We start from the raw sequence: 22,857 nt of genomic DNA, 5'->3' as shown, positions 1-22,857 counted from the left end.
AAATGTGCTGAGCTTAGCATTTCAACTTTAGTAGGTTAATATTTATCTACTTAACCAGGGAGGGAATGGAGTCACTTTGTTTTCATACATTCATTAATTTTCCATAAAACTACCATTTCTGAGCCCATGTTAAATTATTCTTCATAAAAACTAAACGCAACAACAAATTAATCTGTTAACAAATATGGTAATAAGATGCGACAGAAGTTCTCTACCATTGCACTGAAACAGTTTGTCAGTAAACTCTTAGGCACAAAGCTAACAAACCAGCATTAAAACATAATTACACTTTGGTATAGGATATCTTAAATACTGTAGTTGCGCCATTCATTAGAAATTGATATTCCAAAAAAGAACTCAAGCCATTGACTTAAATGTCACAGTAAAATAGGTCACAAATATAAGGCACTCTTTTAGCACATATACAAATCCAAACTAAGCAGATTCTGTCAATATAAAACATTACAAAACCCATCACAGCAGTCTCTTTTTTTTTTATAAATAAAATGATAAAATCAACACTATGTTGACCACTCCTGTGCTGGGTTTTGTAATGTTGTTATATTGGCAGAATCTGTTTTGTTTATATGCCAAGAGTGACTTTGAGACTTGTTTCAGTGTGCAATGTAAGTCAATAAGGAGACTATTTTGAATATGAATATGTAATCAGTGGAGCAACTACTGAAGACATCGCACCAATGTTTTAGCATGGCAAGGTAACGACACAAGCCAAACTTCCAACACAGTGTAATTTTGCTTTAAGTAGTGGGAGACCTACAGTACAAGCAAGACCACAGCTTTTTTTAAGGCGATTCTCTGGGTTAGTGCGATAGCCCCACCCCCCTACTTATCATCTAGTCAGAGTCAAAAGTGGAGGTAGTAAAAAGAACAAAATGAAGGAGATCATAGTAGTCCACTTGCCAGAATGTGAACCCAGGCATGGGTTCAATTACATCCTTGACATGAAATATTGAGCACCACTGATGCAGAAACAAGGTTTTTCAGAAAACTGTCAGGATTTCAAAGACATTTTTCTTTTTAATTTCGACGTCAGGCCTAAATGGGTTTTAACATCTGGCAGTTTCTACGCGCTGGAGACTCATCCCATACTCAACATTTCTAACATAAAACCTTGGTGTCCTCAACATGTCCGGGCTCACAGTGGGGCTCTATGTCCTGGCAAGTAGACTATAGTGCAAGTGGGAATACTGGGGTGAGTGTGTCACTTTTCTGCTTCCTCAACATGAAGAATACTAGACAACTCACCCCGGTGCTTGCCCGTTTTTCCTCCCGGAATTTTCACCAGTGAGGGGGATAACTTTGTAATATGCTATTGGCTGTTTGTATTCTTTTTGGAAAAATATAAAAAGATACTCCTGTGGAAAGGCTATATTATTTTACTTATATTGACCCTATAAACAATTTAGTATTTGTAAGGTTTTGCCCACTCAAATGGTACCTCGTCAGATAATCCCCACATATCCTACAACAACTTCTGTGAACAGACTTCACTGCAGTAGCTTTTCGTAAATTATATTTGTACTTAGGCTGTCTGCTGTCATGAAAGTTTATAGTTAGAGAAAGTCAAAGTCCAGACGTCTGCTGTCCAGCCTATCCCACCCCTCACTGGGGAAAATTCATGGAGGAAAACAGAAACGGGGTGAGTTGTCTTGTTAACCAAGTGGGAATACTGGGGTGAGCGTGTCACTTTTCTGCTTCCTCAACATGAACCCCTATTGGCCACATTCATTATGCTGACGCAGCAGTGGCACCCAGTGGTGGGGAAAAAAGTACTCGAACGTTTTACTTAAGTATAAAATGCTGCAATGTAGATGTACAAGTCTCGTATTAAAAATGTACTCAAGTAAAAGTATTGGCATCAAAATGTACTAAAAGCAAATACTCCAATTACAGAATGTCCCATTTCACAAGTTCAAAATGTACGTATATAATCTTTTGAAAATAGCCAATCCATCTGCTATTTTCAACTGGCCAAAATATATAGGGCTGGAGTGGTTTGATGGATGTTTTCTAATAAAAAAATTACAATCTCCAAAGTAACTAGTAACTGAAGTTTTCAAATAAATGTAGTGGGGTAAAAGTACAATATTTGGATCCAAAATGTAGTGAAGTAGAAGTGAAAGTATTGGAAATAGTACAAATTCCTCAAAATTGTACTTAAGTAAATGTATTTAGTTACTTTCCACCACTGGTGGCACCACTGACAAAAAAAGAAAGACGCATCTAACGAAGAGAATGCTGCCAAAACATTTTAAATATATAAAAATGGAATTTGTCCAAAAAAATAAATACTCTATAATCATATCTACCGCTTAATGGGGGGGGGGGGGGATAACGCCAGGAATGTATGAAAATGTTTTAAGCATTGGTCTCATAAAAACAAACATCTAATCTTCTCATCTAATTGTACAACTCGGAGGGATTTTTAAAGAATTTACATTTTGCAACTTGGTCTTATACTTGTAATGTAAGAAGTATCAAGCAATGGAAGAAACGAAAGGAATAGTTTTTCAGCAAAAAAATAAGCAAAATAATAAATACAAAAAAAATAAAGGGCAACCATAAAACTAACAATTGAATATATCCCGTCTAAACATCTGACATATTCCTTTCGTACTGAGATTAAATTTCTGACGATGCTTTTTGTTTTGAAAAAGGTTCCGTTTCTGACTACAGTTTGCTGGATGGCACTTAAATCCTAAATGAATGAATGCGTCGCATACATCCATGCATAAATAAGGATCCCACACCCCGTGTCAAAGTATTTGTAAAACGTTCTTGGCATTCTGGGCGAACCAGACGGGTGAGGTACCGTATGCCACTAAGGAGCGTACAATGCCAGGAGCTTTTTGTCAAATACATGACAATTGTGAATATCGTGACAATATATTATGCTTTCCCCTGACTTTGCTAACATTATCCGAGCTGTAAAGAGGCACCAAACCCCTGCCATTCTGTCTAATACGTATCTGTGCAAGCCTAAGCATTTACCAAGAATTATTTGCAACTATTTGAAATTGACATAACGTACGACTCTGTTTCTCTAGTAAATACATACTCTTCAGTGTAAGAATATGCCTGATATCCTCTCTCTTTCACACGCGCACGCGACACACACACACACACACACACACACAGTCAAAACTACAGTACATTCTATCTCAAAACAAACAGAGACATCGTATCACATTCAGACATTGTTGGCAACGACGCACTGAATTCCCTCTGCAGTGAGCAGGCGCACACACACACACACACACACACACACACACACACACACACACACACACACACACACACATACAATTGTAAATACATGTGCATGGAGTGTGCCAGACTTTAGCTGCTGTCCTCCGTGCTCGGGGCCTGAGGTTTCTCAGCGCTGGAGGTGGGCTCGAACCTCTGCGCAGCCATGACTGCTTGGTGAGACATACTCTTCCTGACGATGTCCCCTTTCCTCCAGAGCGTGATCTCCTGGAACAGAGCAGCAGGCAGTTGGTTATTATAGCCTACTGTACATTTAGACCTGACATTGAAATAAAAAAGAATGTCTTCTATCTAAATCATGACAGTTTTTTGAAAAACCCTATGTTTCTGTATCAGTGGTTCTCAATATTTCATGTCAAGGACGCCCAGAACTATCTGTATTTGGCCGCCGACCCCCCCCCCCATCTGAAAATATGTTGTTCCAGGGACGCTCCCGGAAGCAACGATTTGAGTTAAAAATCGACCAATGACAAAGCTTCTAGGAAAATCTTTGAATGCAGATTGCGGCAACCTAGAAGTGTCACAGAGACTACATTTTTTGGGAGCGTTCTGTCTGAAAAAAAGAAAAACAAAGTGATTACAATTGACATATTATTGCTTATAGCAGCTTTAAACCCGACCCCTGTTTCAAGTTCTATATTATTCAGCCATACATACGGCCGTTGCCGTTTGTGTGTTCACAGTTACTGTACCTGCTGTTTGAAGTACCGTCTCTCTTCCTCGTCTATGAGCACCAGGTTGAGGTAGTAGCGCACTGAGAACTTCTTATTGATGTCCCTCATGGTGGGTGTCATTTCATAGCCAGCCAGAAAGAGCCTGATGGGGATGGACTCTCCTGAAGGACAAACATTATGGTCCACGGTTAAAATAATCTGCTCTTTCTGAGCGTGAACTCTGGGGGAAGGGGAGGGGGAGAAAAAAAAGTTCTAAAAAAGTTCTAAAAAAGTTGTATAATATTTTCATGTGTGAAAAATTAATAAAAGAACTTTGATCAAAAAAATAATAATAATCTGAACTGGGGCACTGCAGCAAAGTACAGAAAGACCCTCCCGACATGGAAAAGGAAGGGCCGTTTCCATTTCCTATACATGACCAATTATTGTAACCGGTCATATATCGATAAGTGACCCGTAGACAAGATGACGTCCGTCACGCACCAGATAACAGCTGATCGACAAGTTCACACTCCACAAGCTCCACTTAATTCTGTTGCGCAAACCCCTGCGTGCAACTAACTATTTATAAATCGGGACATGACGAGACTCTCATTGTACCTCTAACCGGCGCGCCGTCCATGATCTCGTACTTGGCTATGGTGTCGTTCTCGTGGTAGACGTTGGGCCCCGTGCCCGTCGTCTCCCGCTTGATGATGTCGATCTCCATGTGCTTGATCTTGATCCTCACCAACAGGAAGTATATCTTCCCCACGATCACGTCTTTCAGGTGATACCTACACAAACGGGCACGTGAAGAAGAAACACACGTCGGCAGAGATGAAAGCTCGTCTGTGTCGCGTTGTTACATGTCGGCATGTCAAAATATATATATCAGTTTTTTTTTGTTTTTTTTTGTACTGCTTTTGCAATGTTATTTCAGGATCAAAGAAAGCATTCATGGACGTTAACTTTTCCTCAGCGGGATTAGGTTAACCCATTTAGACCCCGAGTTAAAAACATTCACTTTGAAAAGAATATATATTCAAAGATTTCAAAGCTCTTTTGAAAAATAGCAGATCTACAAGCTCGTAGCGCGCCACCGAGTGGCGCGCTACGAGCTTGTAGATCTGCTATTTTTCAAATGCTAAATTATAACAATGTTTAAAACATACTTTGACTTGTTGTACTCGAACTCTATATGTAGACAGTCCTCGATCCCCACTTCCATCTTGATGGACGAGTTGAGCTCGGGGTAAGTGCTGAGCGTGTGCACCACGATGTCCAGCTCTTTGCTGACGTCGTTCAGCCTCCGGCTCACAGTCGCCCTCAGGAAGTAGCTGGGAGGAGGAATGGATCACAGAGAAGAGATTCATCTCATAAAACATGTACTTTAGCACTAAAAAGGCAATGAGGAAAGCGCAAACTCTTTATGATATATAATGTGACTCCTGACAGGAGGAGTCCCATTCTCCTTGTATTGTAGAACCACTGAGTAGACTTCAGGGGTTCCTATATACCGGCTCCCTTCTGGCTTAACCCATTCAGACCGGAGGACAGATTCTACAAAATGTCTTTCCAAATCATATATATATATATTCTAAAGTGCAACGTAATGCTTAAAACACCAAAAGGGGTTCCCACCGAGAGTGGGTTAAGATATGTGTAATGTACCCACTACTCTAGAGACAATTTACAATTTAGGCATTTAGCAGACGCTCTTGATCCAGAGCGACTTACATTTAAAGGACAGTTTCCTTTGTGTTTTTGGGGCTCCCATATGTGTTTTCTATCCCCACAAATATTTTGAACAATCAGGCTTTCATATCATATACTGTAGGTGCTTTAATGGAAATTGCTCTCAGGAACGGCTCAACTGATTTTGGTCTCATCGTGATGTCATCAATGTCACCCTACTTTGTATAATTCCTCCTCTTCTTTAGTCTTCAGTTCCAAATTTGCATTTCCACTTTGTTTACAATGTCCACCATTGTTGATTTTCCAAGCTGGCATGGAATGGAAACAAGCCTGGTTTTATCTAGCATCAGTATTATAATGACTCAAATATTAAATAATCTGCATATCAGCACCCACCACCTCAGGACATTGTGGTACTGCAGCTAAAACTGCTTTTAAAGTCCAGAAAGAAATGACAAGGACTGGTTATATCAGAGTGGTGATTGAGGCTCAAACCATTAGAAATAACTTTGAGGGACATAGACAATATGCTATTACATATTAAAAGCAGTTTTAAAATACATGTTATTTGCGCTTTAAGCAAAAACAAAAGCATGTCATACATCACATATATAAAAAGTAGTTATCGTGAATCGTGTATAAACTAAGAACGTAATAGTGGAGTATCTATCTCAACTATACATACTATACTATATTATATATTATACATGTGTACTATAAAGTGCTATGACTACATAAAATGCAATTCTAGTGCTGTCTACATAACGAGCTATAAGTCTGTCTAAAATACTATCCAAGTCGACATAAAATGCTATCTAAGGGACTAGGCTAGGCCAAGTGCTACGGTCCATTAAGACGATTAACCAGTTGGAGATGACAATGTCATGTGCCTGCATCATCAGATTTAGCTATAAACGGAGCCAGTGATTCCATTTTTGCTTGCTTGATCAATATTACGCACCGTAACTTGACGTTCTGACCCGTGTAAGACTCGTACGGTTTCTCCACATGCGTGAACTCAAAGTCGAACGTCTGGGACTGTGTGAGCTCTCCTGGTCGGGCCAAGTCTTTCACGAGAGACACAAACTCGTGGTGGTTTCCTCTGTCGTAGTACAGCTCTGAGGGACCAGAGAAAAAGGCACCAATGTTGGTCAGTCAAAACGGCAGATTCCGTGTTCTGTAACTAAGGAGCAGTGGTGGGGAAAGTACTCAATTGTTTTTACTTAAGTAAAAGTATAAATACTGCAATGTAGACGTACTCTGTTACAAGTAAAAGTCCCATTAAAGTAGAAGTACTCATATTGCAGAATGTCCCATTTCACAAGTTCAAAATGTGTACAAAATCTTTTGAAAAATAGCCGATCTACAAGCTCACAATGCGCCGCACCGCGACACATTGTGAGCTTGTAGATCTGCTATTTTCAAATGGCCAAAATATATAGGGCTGGAGTGGTTAATGGATGTTTTCTAATGAAAATTACAATCTCCGAAGTAACTAAAGTTTTCAAATAAATGTAACGGAGTAGAAGTACAATATTTGGATGCAAAATGTAGTGAAGTAGAAGTGAAAGTATTGGACAAATTGGAAATACTCAATAAAGTACAAATTCCTCAAAATTGTACTTAAGTACAGACAGTACTTAAGTAAATGTATTGAGTTACTTTCCACCACTGCCAAAGAGGTCAGTAAAACAGCAGATTCTGTGTTCTGTAAGGAGAGCTAACGATATCCATTCACATTACCAACAGTTGGCTAGCAGTCTACATTTACTCTACATTTACTTTTGCATCAATTTCAGGATCTGAACTGTTTGTGAAACGTTTGTCCTGTTTGTTTATTATAATATTATTTAATAATGCTGTATACTGTGGTTAGAGAACAGCTAAGGTCCTCACAGTGCTCATTACAATGAGACGGCGAGTGACCACTATTATTATTAATAATAATAATAATTATTATTATTTTTAACTAGTGATGCACCGAATATTCGGCCGCAGAAAATATTCGGCAGAAAATGGCTAAAAATGCATTTTCGGCCTATTCGGTTTCGGCCTGAATAGGCAGAAAATATATCACCGAATAGTGTATGCAATGAATGTGTTCAAAAGAGCTGAATAAATGTTTTAGGACTCATAATAGTGATTATTATTTAAGTTAAGTTTTGCCATAACCATTTTTTTTTGCCATAAATCAGGTAGCTTTAAGGTACGGCCATGACAACAATGGTAGGAAAAAAAAAAATATATAATATTCATCATATTCGGATATTCGGTATTCGGTTTTCGGCCAACTGTTTCCTATATTCGGTTTCGGCCAAGAATTTCCCTTTCGGTGCATCCCTATTATTAACCTATTAACCACTTGAGCGCCAACATTGGGCTTATCTTCCTTTTTTAACTTTTGTTATCGACGGTAAAAAGAGATCCAATTATTACAATTGTCGTAACTCAAGTCTCAATGAAAATAGGGGGTTTACAATGAGAGCATAGCAGCATAGTGATGAGTATAAGAAATATATTTGGATCAGGATGTTCATCCATAAACACTGAGGACAGTCAGGACACCTATTGGCAACTTGGCATCAGCTCTTCATCAAGTAGCTACACTACAGTGCATGAACGTATGTTTATTCATACTTTCAGCATGATCACAGGTTTAAAAAGACAGAGGTGCCATTAAAAACACTGAATTATTTTGCCGGTCACAAATCTGAAACTTCCTATTATTAATAGCCTATCTAAAAATCCAAATGTTGTAAAACACAAAACTAAAATCCACTATCATTTAAGAGTCCGCACATATACAGCAGTACAGTAGCAGGACGAAAATAAAATAAAAACAGTACAGTAGTGCATTCCGTGGATGCAGAGGTAGTTGTTTTATTGCGTCCCTTAACTATAAACTGCGTTTTGGGATGAAGAATGCACCCTATTTTAATCTCTGGGGACTAGTGGACACTTGGTTGCATGCTGAAAATAGCAGATCTACAAGTACACAACACGTCGCGCTGTGAGCTTGTAGATCGGCTATTTTCAGAAAGTGTAAAATAAGTCATTACGATGGCATCAACACGCACCAACATACATTTTTGTCGACTAAATCACCTGTAGATTTAGTCTTATGACATTTAGTCGACTAAAACTAGACTAACACTAAAACATTCCAGGTGACTAAAAAAACGAAATGAAAATTATTCAAGAGACTATGACTAAAACTAAAATCAAAATGTGCTGTCAAAAACAACACTGGTATACAGTGTGGGATTGGTGGTGATCCCATATTATGTGTGGACTTTTCATAACTTCCTGGTAATGAATGAGGAAGTGGTAATAAATAAGGAAGGAGTGGCAGCAATGTTTTTCTGTGACCAACATGAACCTCATGGTTAAGGTCTGATGAGTAAGTAGCAGCAGCCTTGCCGAGCCATGAGGCCCATAGGGGCAGGAGCCTATCTCCTGTTTCTGTAGCGTGAGGCAGCTTGATGTACCAGTACACCCCCTGGACATGACGCTAGTACTGTATGTCGCAGGGACATACTAGCGCCACACTATACCCCCAATCCAACTCTTGATGCTGAGTGCAAGGAAGCACTGGGTCCCATTTTTGAGTGGTGCAGCCCTTAGGTGCAACCACTCCAAGAAACAGCAATGTCCGTGTTCACCTATGTGCCTATGTGTTGGTTAATGAGCACCAGTATATGACTACGAGTACCAGTAGGGGGCGCTGTTGTGCCAGAAACAGAGAGAGGGATAGTGCTGCACTGTTGCCTGCTAATGAGAGAGAGAGAGAGAGAGGTGGGGGGAGTTGCACCACTCAGTTCACACACAGGTGTGATTTTTTTAGAGTCTTTGGTATGACCCGGCTGGGGATTGAACCCCAGCCTCCCAGTCTCAGGGCGGACACTCAACCACAAGGGGTGGCGGTGGCTCAGGTGCAGAGTGGCTGGATGGTATAACCGCAAGGTTTGCCAGTTCGAACCCCCAGAGTTAGCGTTTGAAGTGTCCTTGAGCAAAGACACTGAACCCCTAATTGCTCCTGATGTGCTGGTTGGTGCCTTGCATGGTTTCTTCCACCATCGGTGTGTGAATGTGTGTGTGTGTGTGTGAACGGGTGAATGTAATGCACTCTATGTAAAGCGCCTTGGATAAAGGCGCTATATAAATGCAGTAATGCACCATTTACCATTCACAAGGCCAAAGATTCGTTTTTGAGGCTTTTTAATGCCTTTATTGATAGGGAACAGTAGACGGACTGGGAAAGGGGGGAGAGAGAGATGTGACACGTGGCAAAGGCCAGCGGGCTCGGGAGTCGAACCCGCGGCACGCGGCCCAGGCTGGCTAGGCAGCCTATAGGCGCCCAGACGGTTGAGCTAAGCGCCCGGGGCCGATGAGGACCGGATTACGTGAACTCTTCACACGTCACTGCAAAGTTGCGTTTGGCCATAATAGTGCATGATACATCATCAATAACTTAAAAGAGTTCAAATCTATATACACCGTCTACATTTCTAGTGTACTTGTTAGCTGAACACCACATCAGCATAACTCAACAGGCTGTCAAAGTGTCAATGTGCGGGCCGCGTTGAGAGATTGTAGATCTGCTGTTTTCGCTATTGTCCAAAAGTGCCCTCTTACGGGATTTCAGCCCCAGCCACTCTCTGACACTGTCTGCACGTCCCTGGAGCCAGTCACCCCACCTTTCAAAAGATAACCCAACGACTAGTGGCTGTCTGCCAAAAAACAGCCGAGCCACACAGTAGGCCAGTGGTTCCTAAAGTGGGGTCCGGGGACCCGCAGGGGTCCTTGATTGAGTTCCAGGGGGTCCCCCAGCTAAATGATAGTTTGGAACCAAATGGACCCCTTATGGGTCTGTAACTCTAATGCATGTCAAACTGGGGGTCCTGGAAACCCCCATGGGGGGTCCCTGGCATATCTTTTCAAATGGGGGTCCCTGGGGCTAATTATTAGTGTCAATTTGGGGGTACTTGACATGAACAAGTTTGGCAACCACTGCAGTAGGCTATACCTCCAAGTCAGCATGATCCTGTGGTGACACTGTCGTGTGTCGTTTATTGTGATACATTAATAACAGACAAACTATAATACGTGTCAGCTCATAACAACCCCACAGGCGATAAGATAGTGTACTTTGGTGATGAAATAGGCCTCCTGCACACTTGTATGACACACACACACACACACACACACACACACACACACACACACACACACACACACACACACACACGAATTATTGTATTTGGATCTGCACAATAGATGATCCAAACACTGACTGATCAGAAGAAGGTTACATTATGAAATACAAAAAGATAGCACATTGATGACGACGTACTACTACTCAGTCAGTCGCGCACGCACACACACACGCACACACACACACACACACACACACACACACACACACACAGCCTTTTTTCATAACAACCCCACAGGCGTTAAAATAGTGTACTTTGGGGCCTCCTGCACACTTGTAGACCACACACACAGTGACACACACACACAGTCACACACTCACCAATCTGCCCGATAAACTCCACTTTGATGCCGTTGTGCTCCAGCCTCTTGCCCGGGTTCTTCAGTGTAACGTTGACTCTCCCCGCCACCGTCTCTCCGTCGTAGAACAGAAAGTATTTGTCCTTCTTGCCATCCTCGCTCTTGTGCTCTGCCTTCTTTCTGCTCTCGGCGTCGCTCAGAACTACATCGATGTCTGCACTTTGACCGAAACCGAAGAAGCTCATCCCTACGTTGTTTCAGCTACGTTTTAAAGCGCTTTGTTGTGTTTATATCGACTAAATATCGATGGATCCTCTATGGAGAATCCAACAAGGCGATCTGTGTTGTAGTTAACGCGATAAGTGTGCTGCTATTCTATCCAGTGCTAAAAAATGAGTGGCAGATTATTGAATATTTCGATTTGCACCACGTCGTCGATCTGCGCGTGCGTAGATATGTCACGTGCAACTAAGGGAATCAGGATGTTTATTAGATGTTTGTTTATTTTTTTTGCACATGTCTAAAAAGAAAAAAAAGCCTTGTATTAAATTCACTGCTATTTAAAAATGTACTGTGATTGGCCTAACAACAACGTAATTAGTTTGTTTTAATGCCGAGTCAAAATGTTTACTGTAATAGTAAATCTTCTATGCGTTTATGTTCGCGCAGCATCAACTAGCGCGAACAACCATCCTTTTGGGTAGGGACTAGAGATCCCATGGACCGGAGGGACACGCTGTGATTGGCTAATTGGTTGTCATGCCACCGCTGAGAAGCTAACTCGGAAGTTAACCGTCTGTGTGTGCACACGCACGCACACACACACACACACACACACACACGCGCGCGCGCGCGCGCATGGACGCACACACACACACACACACACACACACACACACACACACACACACAGCTATTCTAGGCCTTGGCTATATTGCACAAATCGTCCTAAATACAACAGGATTATTTAAAAACCAGTGAACGACTTTAAACGATGTTAAACTCACTTTTCCACAACACTTTGCCACTCCAAATTCATGCACAAATCCACTAGACCAGTGGTTCCCAAACCTTTTCCTATCAAGGACCCCCAAAATGATACTCATTAGCCCATGGACCCCCCCATTTGAAAAGATATGCCAAGGACCCCCATAAGAGAAGATTTGTATGGCTCTAGCAGTGATTCTCAATTTAATTTTCATTTCAAGGGCCTGCGGTTTGACCTGCATTAGTCTATCTCTGGGACCCCCAATGTGTATTGTAAAATCAAAGTTAATTTAACTCTGATAAGAGTTACAGACCCATAAGGGTCCATTTGGCTGGGGACCCCCTGGAACTACCTCAAGGACCCCTGGGTCTAGAAGTAAACAATCTCAGAAGTGAGTGTTTGTATCAGCCTGGACATCAAGGCCCTCATTGTATAATAGGATTCCAATAGATTCTGAAGCAAAGCTTTGTCAGTAGTTAACTTGCAACCATGGCCTTTAACTTTCTCAACCACTAGAGGGCAGACTTTATTCATGTGATTTCTCAAACTGTGTCACTGCCCTGCTGAGTCTGCTGTGGTGAATGGTGATAGTGAACTGGCTCTCGAAGTGGGGTCTGGGGCACCCCAGGGGTCCTTGGGGTGGTCCCAGCGGGTCGCTATAGGAACAGAGAGAGGAACAGTTTAAACACATATTTTATTTTTTGGGTTATTTGAACAACGTTGTCCCTGGCACACAATCTTTGCAAATTGGTGGCCAAATATATAATTTAGGGGTCTTTGAAATGAACATATTTTAAGAACCACTGAAGGGAAAGACCTTTCTTTCCCTGTGGACTCTCGAGTTGTGTGCCCCTGCTGACATTCATTGCATTGAAACCTGCCAGAGGCTGCACGCCTCTTCTCTTCCTCTCAGCTTCTTTTAATTCAGACATATTATTTTTAATTAACGCTATACTTCCTGCCCCATGTCAACCAGATAACCAAAACCGCCTTCTCACACCGGCTCAGCCTCAGTAGCGTCACTTGGCTGCCTCCTCCGACCCATACTGTCACTTTCTGCTGCACAAACTCTAAAGTATTTGCCGGGGGGACCCGCTTAAGAGAATATTTGTCAACATTTGTTCATCATCTTTCAAAAATAGCAGATCCACAAGCTCACAACACAACGAATCACAACATCCTCTAGTGAAACTTCAAATAAATAAACACATTGCAAGTATGCAGATTGACTATTTTTTTCGAATAAACCAAATATTTAAACTTCCTCATTTTGCTGGGGACCCCCTGGAAGGGGGAGAACCACTGCACTATATATGAAGTGTTCTCAGTCAACTTCAATATGTACACGGTTCCACCACCCGGCTGCCTCCAGTATATCTATACTCCAGAGTATACTTTCCAAAATCATACTCACAACTCACCACCACCTATAGACCGATTCACAGAGGGTTTCCTGGGCACAGCCATTACTGAGGTGTACCATTAAGCACAACAGCACTGATTAGCCACACCTGGCCTACGGAGCACCTGCTCCATGGATTACACCTCAGTAATGGCCGCGCCCAGGGCACCCCTCTGTGAATCGGTCTATACTCTACAAGGCCCAATACAACCTTACCTCTCCAACTTCATCCACCATCACACAAACGTTCAATGCCTGAAGTCTGTTGATGTCATTATTAACATCAGTACCAAACATGGGGTGACGGGGGGGCCAAGAGCACTAACCTCAACCATGATACTGACCTTGAAACGGACATGATACTGATCATGATACTGTCATCATACTAACCATGATACTGAGTGACCATGACACTGAAATGATACTGGCCATGGTGTTGACATCACTGGACATCCCTGTGATGATAGGGCCTGTATATAAGCAACACAATAAAAAATACAGTTTACAATTTAATTGGGAGTGTGGGGGGGAGGGGGGGGTGGATATTGGACAGGGGGCACTGGCCCAGAAAAGGCTGAGAAACACTGGTCCAATGTTTAGACACTATCATATGAAGATGAATGATTCAGTTTCGTCTTGCAAACATTTTGAGCAAGCAGAGAACTCTTGCAACAGTACATTGTCCTTAAGTAGCAGACAGAAATTATTCATGACAGGACAGCTCTGATATTGTGGGCTCCAACAGCGTTGTGTCAAGTATAGGGTATGCTCCAATTCATTTCGGCCTCTGTTTGGTTTTCTCTTACTTGAGCTCTAGCTAACATACATCATTCATCAATTATTCTTCTGATCTCTCCAGTGTATTCATGACCCCCTGTGAACCATTAAAAATAGCACACACAAACGTCTGCTGAAATATTAGAAGTGAGATTTATTAATCACAAAAAAAAATAAAGAAAAAAAATAATGGTTCAATATTTAACAAAACACCAGGCCCTAGAAGGACATTCTATACAGTACACAAGTTTGGTTCATAAAATCATGATCTCAAGATTCTGAACTTTTCTTACAGTACATTATTACATCATGCCAGTCCCCGCTATCACAGAAAGCAGTTTATCAATTATCAGATCAATGAAACTGTATATACCCTCCACAGGTTTGGAGGACATCGTCGGTGTGTTTGGCAGTTATTATTTGGCTTAGCTTGCCCCTTAGCACAGGAAAAATGTATCTCTCACTGCTTGCTTATGCCTGAGTGGAGATGTGAATATCTATAGTCCCTTCTGCCTTGCTGCAGCCGACAAGAGAGCTAGACACTTTTTTAGGCCGTTCATTGGGGTAAATGCAGTGGTGGAAAATAACGAAGTACAATTACTTCGTTACTGTACTTAAGTACAAGTTTGGAGAATTTGTACTTTTATTGACTACTTTTCTTTTGCTGTATTTTTACTTTTACTTCGTTACATTTACAAGGAAAAAATCGTACTTTTAATGCGCTATATTTAAAATCGGACACCTCGTTACTCGCTACAAATTAAATAATAAAATCTTATATTTGTCTTACTGGAGGAATGCGCAGTTGAGAATTGAACAGGGCTGCTCCACTCTCAGATAATAGGGGGCGGAGTTGTGTTCTGCTGCCTGGCCTGCTTTGAAGACGGCAAGACGCACACACTGTGTTGTTTTGTCACACGCATTCAACATGGATGCATTAAACATGCCTTAATATTTAGCGGAAAACCAACCAATAAGTCCCTATCCGACACAAATTAACTAATCTTTCTCAGCCGTCACTGGAGCGCGCATCTAGCTACTGCATGATGATCATGCACGCTGACAGACAGCAGACACTGTCCCAACTCCTAACACAAACACTGAGGGAACTTGTTGTTGTACACACATAATGTGCCACGAAAAATAGCTTCCAATAGCTTAGTTGGTTATTATCGCTTCGAGGAGGTACGTGTCCATAATATCGCCACGAACGGCCAACAAAAGACATCTCTCTTCCACAGTGAAGCCTAATTTATTCTTCGCCGTACAAAGTGTTCCGTGCTGAAAATAGCTGATATACAAGCTCACAACTCGTCGCGTCCGGACACGTTGTGAGCTTGTAGATCAGCCAACCCCAGCATGCGGAGATGCAGGCTCTGAGAACGTTCAGAAACTTTTGCCTTCACAATAAAAGCATGCAAAAGCCCATATAGAGAAGGAAAAATAATTCGGTGGCATTTCACATTGCAAAAGAGCAATTTTTGTAAAATGTAAAAAATATATAAAAATTAAAGCAAAAAAATAACGAAAAAGAACTATAATAGTTCATTTTTCAAAATTTGGAATGATGAACTATGAACGGAACTAGTTCATTTAAAAAATGTTGAACTGTGAACTGAACTATAGTTCCTAAAAAAAAAGAACTTTCCCAACACGATGTATGCTGTTGGGGGTTCTGTATTTTCAGTATTTTTTGGAATAAAGCCACTTTTGACAGGATGACAATTTTGGAAATTCATTTCTTTGTATTCATTTTGAAAATAATTTTGTATTTTGTACTTTGTACTTGTACTTTGTAATTTTTACTTTTATACTTAAGTACATTTTACGCCGGGTAAATTTTTGTACTTAAGTACATTTTATTTGAGGTACTTTTATACTTTTACTTAAGTAACTTTCTTAATGGGCACTTTGTACTTTTACTTAAGTAATTTTCAAGTAGAGAATCAGTATTTTACTTAAGTAAAATATTTTTGTACTTTTTCCACCACTGGGTAAATGTAGGCCTTTAGTTTGTATACTGTACTGCTCTTTCACTTTATTGTAGACAAACATTTTGGGTAACACTTTGACTTTACATGATATCTGCTTCATGAAACAAAGAACAAAGAACATCAGAATACAGCACATTCTGAATACTCATTTAGTTATTATATGCCAGACACATTTATGTAAACTTGATTGCCTTGTGAGCCAAGTAACACTGCTTTTGTATGTGTGAGAAAATGTCACACTCCTCATATATAATATGCCATTAGACAGAATCAAATGGCCAAATATATGCTATTAGACATTAATGCGTTTACAAACTGGAAATCATGTAAAGTTTTGAACACTATATATTTCTGGTATATTTATCTTCTCTTCTAGTGCTGTGTCTTTACCAAAAATAATTCCTGCTATGCTTAGGCACTAATATAGTTCTATTTCTACCTTCGATGAAAAAAAAGAAATCAAGTTGAAGCTTTCAAATAATTGAAATAAGCTATTTACATAATATTGGATATGTAGTGAGGGTAAATGTTATGAATTTACAATGTGTGGTGTCATCATTCCTCTCAAACGCTATGCTTGTGTCATACATGTAAAATAAACTGTAGATATACTTTGGTGTATTTTTCTCGAAAATATACATAGCAAGTGTACAAGTGTGAAATATCATTGTTTGTTGTGGTCAGTGGCTCTAAATAATGTAATGGCAGAAGGCACTTAAGAGGAATGAATTGTACAAATGACAACCGTCACGGTTTAGGCGGGAAAACGCATTTATGCGTGTTTGTACCTCTTCATAATAATATTTACCTGTGAAATAAACGGATTACACAATTACACCCTGCATTATGGAGTGCCTCTCATTGTTCCTATCATATATTTCATGTCACAAATGAAATTTGCTTGCCTGGGAAAACACTTTGAGCGATGTCGATAACTTCCTATGTGTAAACACTGGGCAGATCGTCCCCACCATGACCGCTCTTCGATAGCACACTGGATTTCCTCTCCTATAGAAACATTCATAGCATCTACACAAGCAGGGACGTGCACACGTACACATCAAAGGGGGCTTCACCACCTGCCCTTTTACTCGTCTGTAAAACAACTGCCCTTTCCAGACCAACGAATGCAGCATTTACTACTACATGGTGAAAGAAATGCAAAAGCCACTCCTTTCCATGCCATGCCGGAAGGCAGCATTCAGGAGAATTCATTCCCCCCCCCCCCCCCCGAACCAAAGTCTCCTGAACTTGAACGCAGCATTTTGCGCCGAACAAATTTGTTTCGAAATCCAGGTCGTTCACACCGCATCTCCGGCTAAAGAGTGCTCGGTTGCCCCTACGAAAATAGCTGATCTGCAAGCTCTCAACGCGTCGCACTGCGACACGTTGTGAACTTGTAGATCTGAGCTTCACGGCAGCAACAACACGGCACGCTCATCATCACAGAGTGGATGTGATATATATACGGCCCGGGGCGATATGGATACAATAAATATGACAATATTTTGGACCAAATACCTTTTATCGATATTGTTGTATTCATTGTGACTATCTTATATCGTTGTTTAAAAAAAAACTATTTCCAGTATTTTTGAAGGATAAAGTGATTAAAATCAGAATAAGGATATTATATCACCAAATCTCAGACAGTAGCTAGCTAGTCTCATATCACAATATCAATACGATATATCAGTATGGATATAGTGCCCAGCCCTAAGCTGATTTTGTCATTTTTTTTCCATTGTGTGATGTTTCATAGAGTGAAGGAAACAAAACGACTTAATTACCCCCTGGAAGCTGATGCAAGGATTTAGGTATAGTATTAATGAATTTGCAACGTAACGATTTGCTCTTACCCGGGTGCTATGAATGTTTCATAAAAGGAAGTCCACGTAAAAACATTACAGTGATCTTTTGAGTGTTTGAAATGGAAAGAGTTTCATATCGCCGCAAATAGGAAGTTTTACATTTCACCACTTTACACATAAAAAAAAAAAAAAACTATATACAAATCAATACAATTGTTAACATCAAACCCTGTATTGTTATAATGTAATATTGAACGTACTTTTGACAGCAAAAAAAACCCCAACCTGGACAGTATATTCAATATATACAAGATAAACAGCAAGCACATAGAAGGACACTTAAAATCAAGAAAACGCAGCACTGATCGTGTAGTGTTTCACAGCATTTGACTGGCACTCTTCAAAGCTTCTCACGCCTGATCTATACGCGGCTGCGCGTCTGTGTCGCGCACCAAAAAACAGCTGACCTACAAGGTCACGCCGTGTTGTGCTGCGACGCATTGTGAGCTTATAGATCTAGGATATCTTCGGGTTGCCAGACACCGGCGAACAACTAAGCATAAAGCATCCGTTACTGTCTAAAGACTATCTACAAACATTTAACAGTGGAACCTTCTTGCAATAATGACCGGGACATCCCTATTATCCCAGCAGAGAAATAAAACATGTAAGACCGCTGATCAAGAACCAAATCTCGGTATGCTCATACCGTGAGTGAATGTCATGAATCCATCAAGCTCTGTCTTTAATTTGCAGGAGGTGTAAAATGCTTACGGGTTTTGATGCTAAATGGTTAAACATGTTAAATATCTTTATCCACAACCAAATAAAAAACACATGTTAGTATTTTACAAATATTTAAAAAAGTAAACCTTTATCTATAGGCATTTTAAAATATATTCCATCAAAAATAGTCTGACAAATTTCAACAGTAGAAAAGAAATGTTATATAAATGACAAGAGGTTTGAAGCAAACTGTTTACAGTAGGATATTGTCATAACAGATTGACTTCAGAACTGAATTTCTTCTCCTTTTCTTTTCCTTTCTATTTCCTCTCAGTTGGTGTTAAACCTTTAAAAACATGCATTGATCACTAAATAAAAGAACCCCATAATTTAGCAAAATGTGTCATTTTGTGGTGATACGGTCGTCAAATGATTCTCAGTACCAATCTGTATCGGACAGTACGGGTAATAGTTTCTACATACTGTTCTCCTGTGAAAACTTGTCACCTTTGGCAAACTTGAATTGTTTCATTTCAGTCAAGCCAAGAACTCAAGGCACAAACTGGGCAGCTCACTGGTTTAAACAGCTTCACGAGTGCAGTCCAACATATGCCGTTGACTCCTAGGCAAATCCAGCTTCATCTTCCTCGTCCTTTTTTAGATGACAAATGAGGACTTGTGTCGGAAGTCACCCTGCGAAAGATATTAAATCATATATTAGCTACTCGTTCTGGAACTGATTAAATAGTTATGACATTTTACTGCATAATACAGAAAGTTATTTTTGTATTATTATTATTTTCATGTGAGAAGTAATAATAAATATTAACCAATCACAACACTTAAATGTTGATGATTGAACAACTTATTTAGAGGAATCTTTTGTTTGCGTTACTTACCTCATCCTCTGTCCTGACATAATCCACTCCATCTCCTTTAGCTGGGACTTTGTAACTGATAAGACACCAAATAAATCATTATTATAATATTTATTTTCCGATACAATATATGCCATGAATACAATAACATTAAAATGTAGACCGTGACGGCATTTCAAAAAGCTTACTTGTTTCCCGTCTGTTTTTGGCTGGCAAAGTAGCCTCGCTTGTACGCGCAGCAAATTCCTACTGTTATACATAGGAGCACGACCACCACCACCAGCACTCCTAGGATAATCCCCGCGATGTTAATGTCATCTGTGGAATGACAAGCGGGACAAATTATAATTGAGAAGGCTTTTGGCTGGAATTCCAGGAATGAATAAAAGGCAAGCTTATAAAGCTCATAGTGAATACAATATTCAATATTTAACCGAACGTGAACACGTGGACGACATGAAATTCATGCATGTGGCCGGTAAATATATTCTAACCCATTTTGGGTGGGAACCCCTTTAGGTGTTAGCATTATGCCATGCATTATAGCTATTGAAAAATAGGTCTGCTATTTTTGAAGAATCGTGAAAAGTGACATGAAAGTGTCTGAGAACGACTGACATATAGAAAAACACAGCCTTTTCAAGAAAACAGTCAGGATTTAGAAGACATTTGCAGAATCGTTCCCAGGTCAAAATGGGAGAACTAACTGACTGACATACTTACAGACTTCCATGGTTTGGGGTCCGCACTCTGCGTGTCCCGCGTCATTCTTGGCTCTGCAGTAGTACTGTGCGCCGTCCTCTTTTCTCACCGCACTGAACCGCTGTTGGATAAAAAAAAAATACAATACATTTGATTAATGATATGACATTATGTAATGAAGTCAATGGGATGCCGTGTTTTCATCTGTTTCTTTATTAATCCGTTGCTATTTTGTCCAGCCCCTAGTAGAAACATCTGTATAGTGTACATGTACGATAATGTACTGTACAGTACTGTACCAGAAACCTTTCCAAATCAGTTATTCATCCATTTATTTGCACAGGTTCAATACTTTTTATTTTTATATTTTTTCTAAAATAAAAATAACTGTAATCTATATATCTTTTAAAATATCTCACATTTATTAGAGCCAATCGTAATAATTTGAGCATAATTGTTTCCATTTATCTGTATAAAACCAGGTGGATGAAATGGAACAGAAATATCATATTTGCATCATTATTTTCACATGTTTGTCCTGCTAGTTCATCCACTTTCAACCTCGCGTGCGTGTGAAAAATGTTTACTTCTCTCTCCAAAAATTGTAGAACTACAAGCTCACAACATGTCACATTGCGACCGTTATATATAATATAAGTATATGGCCATAGTATTTTTCCATAGTACATTTATTATGATATTATGATATGATAAATGCTTTTTATGTGATGTATTCCCATACTTTTTTGTTCTTGCTTGTAATGTAAGTCGCTCTGGATTAAGAGCGTCTGCTAAATGCCTAAATTGTATTATTTATATTGATTATTGGTACCCATCATTGTCATTGTCATCTCTTCAAGTATATATCAGTAATTTTACAACGGATAAAATGCAAATACAACGATACCATTATGAATCAACTAACTATGAATCAACAGCCACACAGTAGCCACACAGAGCAGTTCTGGCCATACGCTCCGTAGCAAGAGAGAAACGAGGAATGTGCAAAGCGAGGACAGCAGATTCCCCTCATGGCTCAAGCTCTGTCCCACCATCAACTGTCTCCCCAAAATATCTGCCCCCTATCCCTGAGCGCCAGCCAGCCAGGCCTCTCTCTATCCCCACTGCCCCGCCCTGCATGCTCAAAGCAAGCATGCAGCCCCCTTGTCCAAACAAATGCACCACCACGCATAGCTATACCGACCAGAGTTCCTGTTTCTGAGTTGAGCGTGTACGTCGAGTTGAAGAACTTTGGGCTGGTCTTCGGATCGTCGGGAATCTCCTCCTTGTTCCGGAACCACTGGTACTGGGACTTGGGGAAGCCCTCGTCCTCCACGCAGCGGAGCTCTGCCGACTTCCCGAAGGGCACCGACTTTGGGACGCTGCATTTGGGCATCACCGGCTTTACTGTGGTGGTGGTGGTGGTGGTGGTGAGACAATAAAGCATAATGAGGTCAACTGTGTGGATTCGGTAACCTCCATGGAGAGAGTGCTGATATAACATGTTGAGCAGTGTTGTTTTTGGCAGCAAATTTCTATTTTAGTCTATAGTCACATAGTCTTCGGACTGAAACTTCATTTAGTTTTAGTCATATTTCAGTCACCTGGAATGTTTTAGTGTTAGTCTATTTTTAGTCGACTAAGTTCCATGCGATTTTAGTCGACTAAATCTACATTTAGTCGACTAAAATGTATTCTGGCGGGCCTTGATGCCGTCGTAATGACTGATTTTACACTTGCTGAAAATAGCCGATCTACAAGCGCACAACGCGTCGCATTGTGAGCTTGTATATCTGCTATTTTCAGCATGCAAGTGTAAAATGACTTACTGTATACTGGATCTCTTGTCCACTAGTGCCTTCCTAACATTGTAGTCTAGTTTTTATTTGCTGACGAAATTAGCCAATAGTTTTAAGTCACCATATAGCTTAGTTTTCGTTTAGTTTTCGCCAGTGAAAAAAGGTATAGTCGACCAAAACAACGCTGATGTTGAGGAGACCTTGACGCCGGCCCGGCCCGGGGGTCCATGTTTTCTGGCCCGCCGGCGCCATGCCAAGTAGTGCGACAAAAACATGTAGCGCTTGCTTTCTTTAGCACTGCGATTCAGAGCAGATGCAGTTTCAGAGGCTTCCCATTATAGCCCAGAGCACGCCTTCGCAGCTGGGCAGGTCTGGTCACACAACTACATCCTCCTATGTAAGCCAACGGGTTGCTATGACCTATAACACGGTTTCATCTTACAGCAGGGGGGGGGGGGGGGGGGGGGGCAGCGGACTATGCTTCCTTCTATGCATGAGGAGTCCAAGCTGCTTCTTTTCACCTGACAAGGGGAGAGTTTCCCTAGAGTGTGGAAGGAACACGTTATTTCCGACCAGTTCCTTTCCTGGCCAGCAGGAGGTAGTTTAGAGACCCGTATTACTGCATGTT

The 22,857-nt window shown here is 40.6% G+C and overlaps 2 protein-coding genes and 1 long non-coding RNA gene across 3 annotated transcripts in view; all 3 read right to left on the bottom strand.

The window, feature by feature from the left end:
- Positions 1–11,565, bottom strand: LOC308327386 (vacuolar protein sorting-associated protein 26B-like). The gene is made up of 6 exons (XM_080780776.1): positions 11,176–11,565; positions 6,601–6,757; positions 5,117–5,281; positions 4,563–4,738; positions 3,981–4,123; positions 1–3,495 (listed from the first exon to the last, which is right to left on the bottom strand). The coding sequence occupies exons 1-6, from the start codon at positions 11,396–11,398 to the stop codon at positions 3,361–3,363; spliced, it is 999 nt and encodes a 332-aa protein (XP_080636902.1). The 5' UTR covers positions 11,399–11,565; the 3' UTR covers positions 1–3,360.
- The window catches only part of LOC308327387, a 287,480-nt gene continuing 264,623 nt past the window's right edge, over positions 1–22,857 (bottom strand). Inside the window, exon 2 of the long non-coding RNA XR_013965189.1 lies at positions 1–2,711. This is a non-coding gene — a long non-coding RNA (uncharacterized lncRNA). The remainder of the gene's footprint in view (positions 2,712–22,857) is intronic.
- Positions 14,454–22,857, bottom strand: part of jam3b (junctional adhesion molecule 3b) — a 53,524-nt gene continuing 45,120 nt past the window's right edge. The window contains exons 5-9 of the mRNA XM_080780273.1: positions 21,635–21,837; positions 20,452–20,551; positions 19,917–20,046; positions 19,750–19,804; positions 14,454–19,543 (exon numbers count right to left, since the gene is read on the bottom strand). Coding sequence (XP_080636399.1) covers positions 19,508–19,543; positions 19,750–19,804; positions 19,917–20,046; positions 20,452–20,551; positions 21,635–21,837 — 524 coding nt within the window. The 3' untranslated portion in view covers positions 14,454–19,507. The remainder of the gene's footprint in view (positions 19,544–19,749; positions 19,805–19,916; positions 20,047–20,451; positions 20,552–21,634; positions 21,838–22,857) is intronic.

This window comes from Protomyctophum bolini (genome assembly GCF_963924005.1).
Source record: "Protomyctophum bolini genome assembly, chromosome: 13".
Lineage (NCBI taxonomy): Eukaryota > Metazoa > Chordata > Actinopteri > Myctophiformes > Myctophidae > Protomyctophum > Protomyctophum bolini.
Note: the sequence above shows the minus strand (reverse complement) of the source record. Positions and strands in the feature narration are given on the sequence as shown.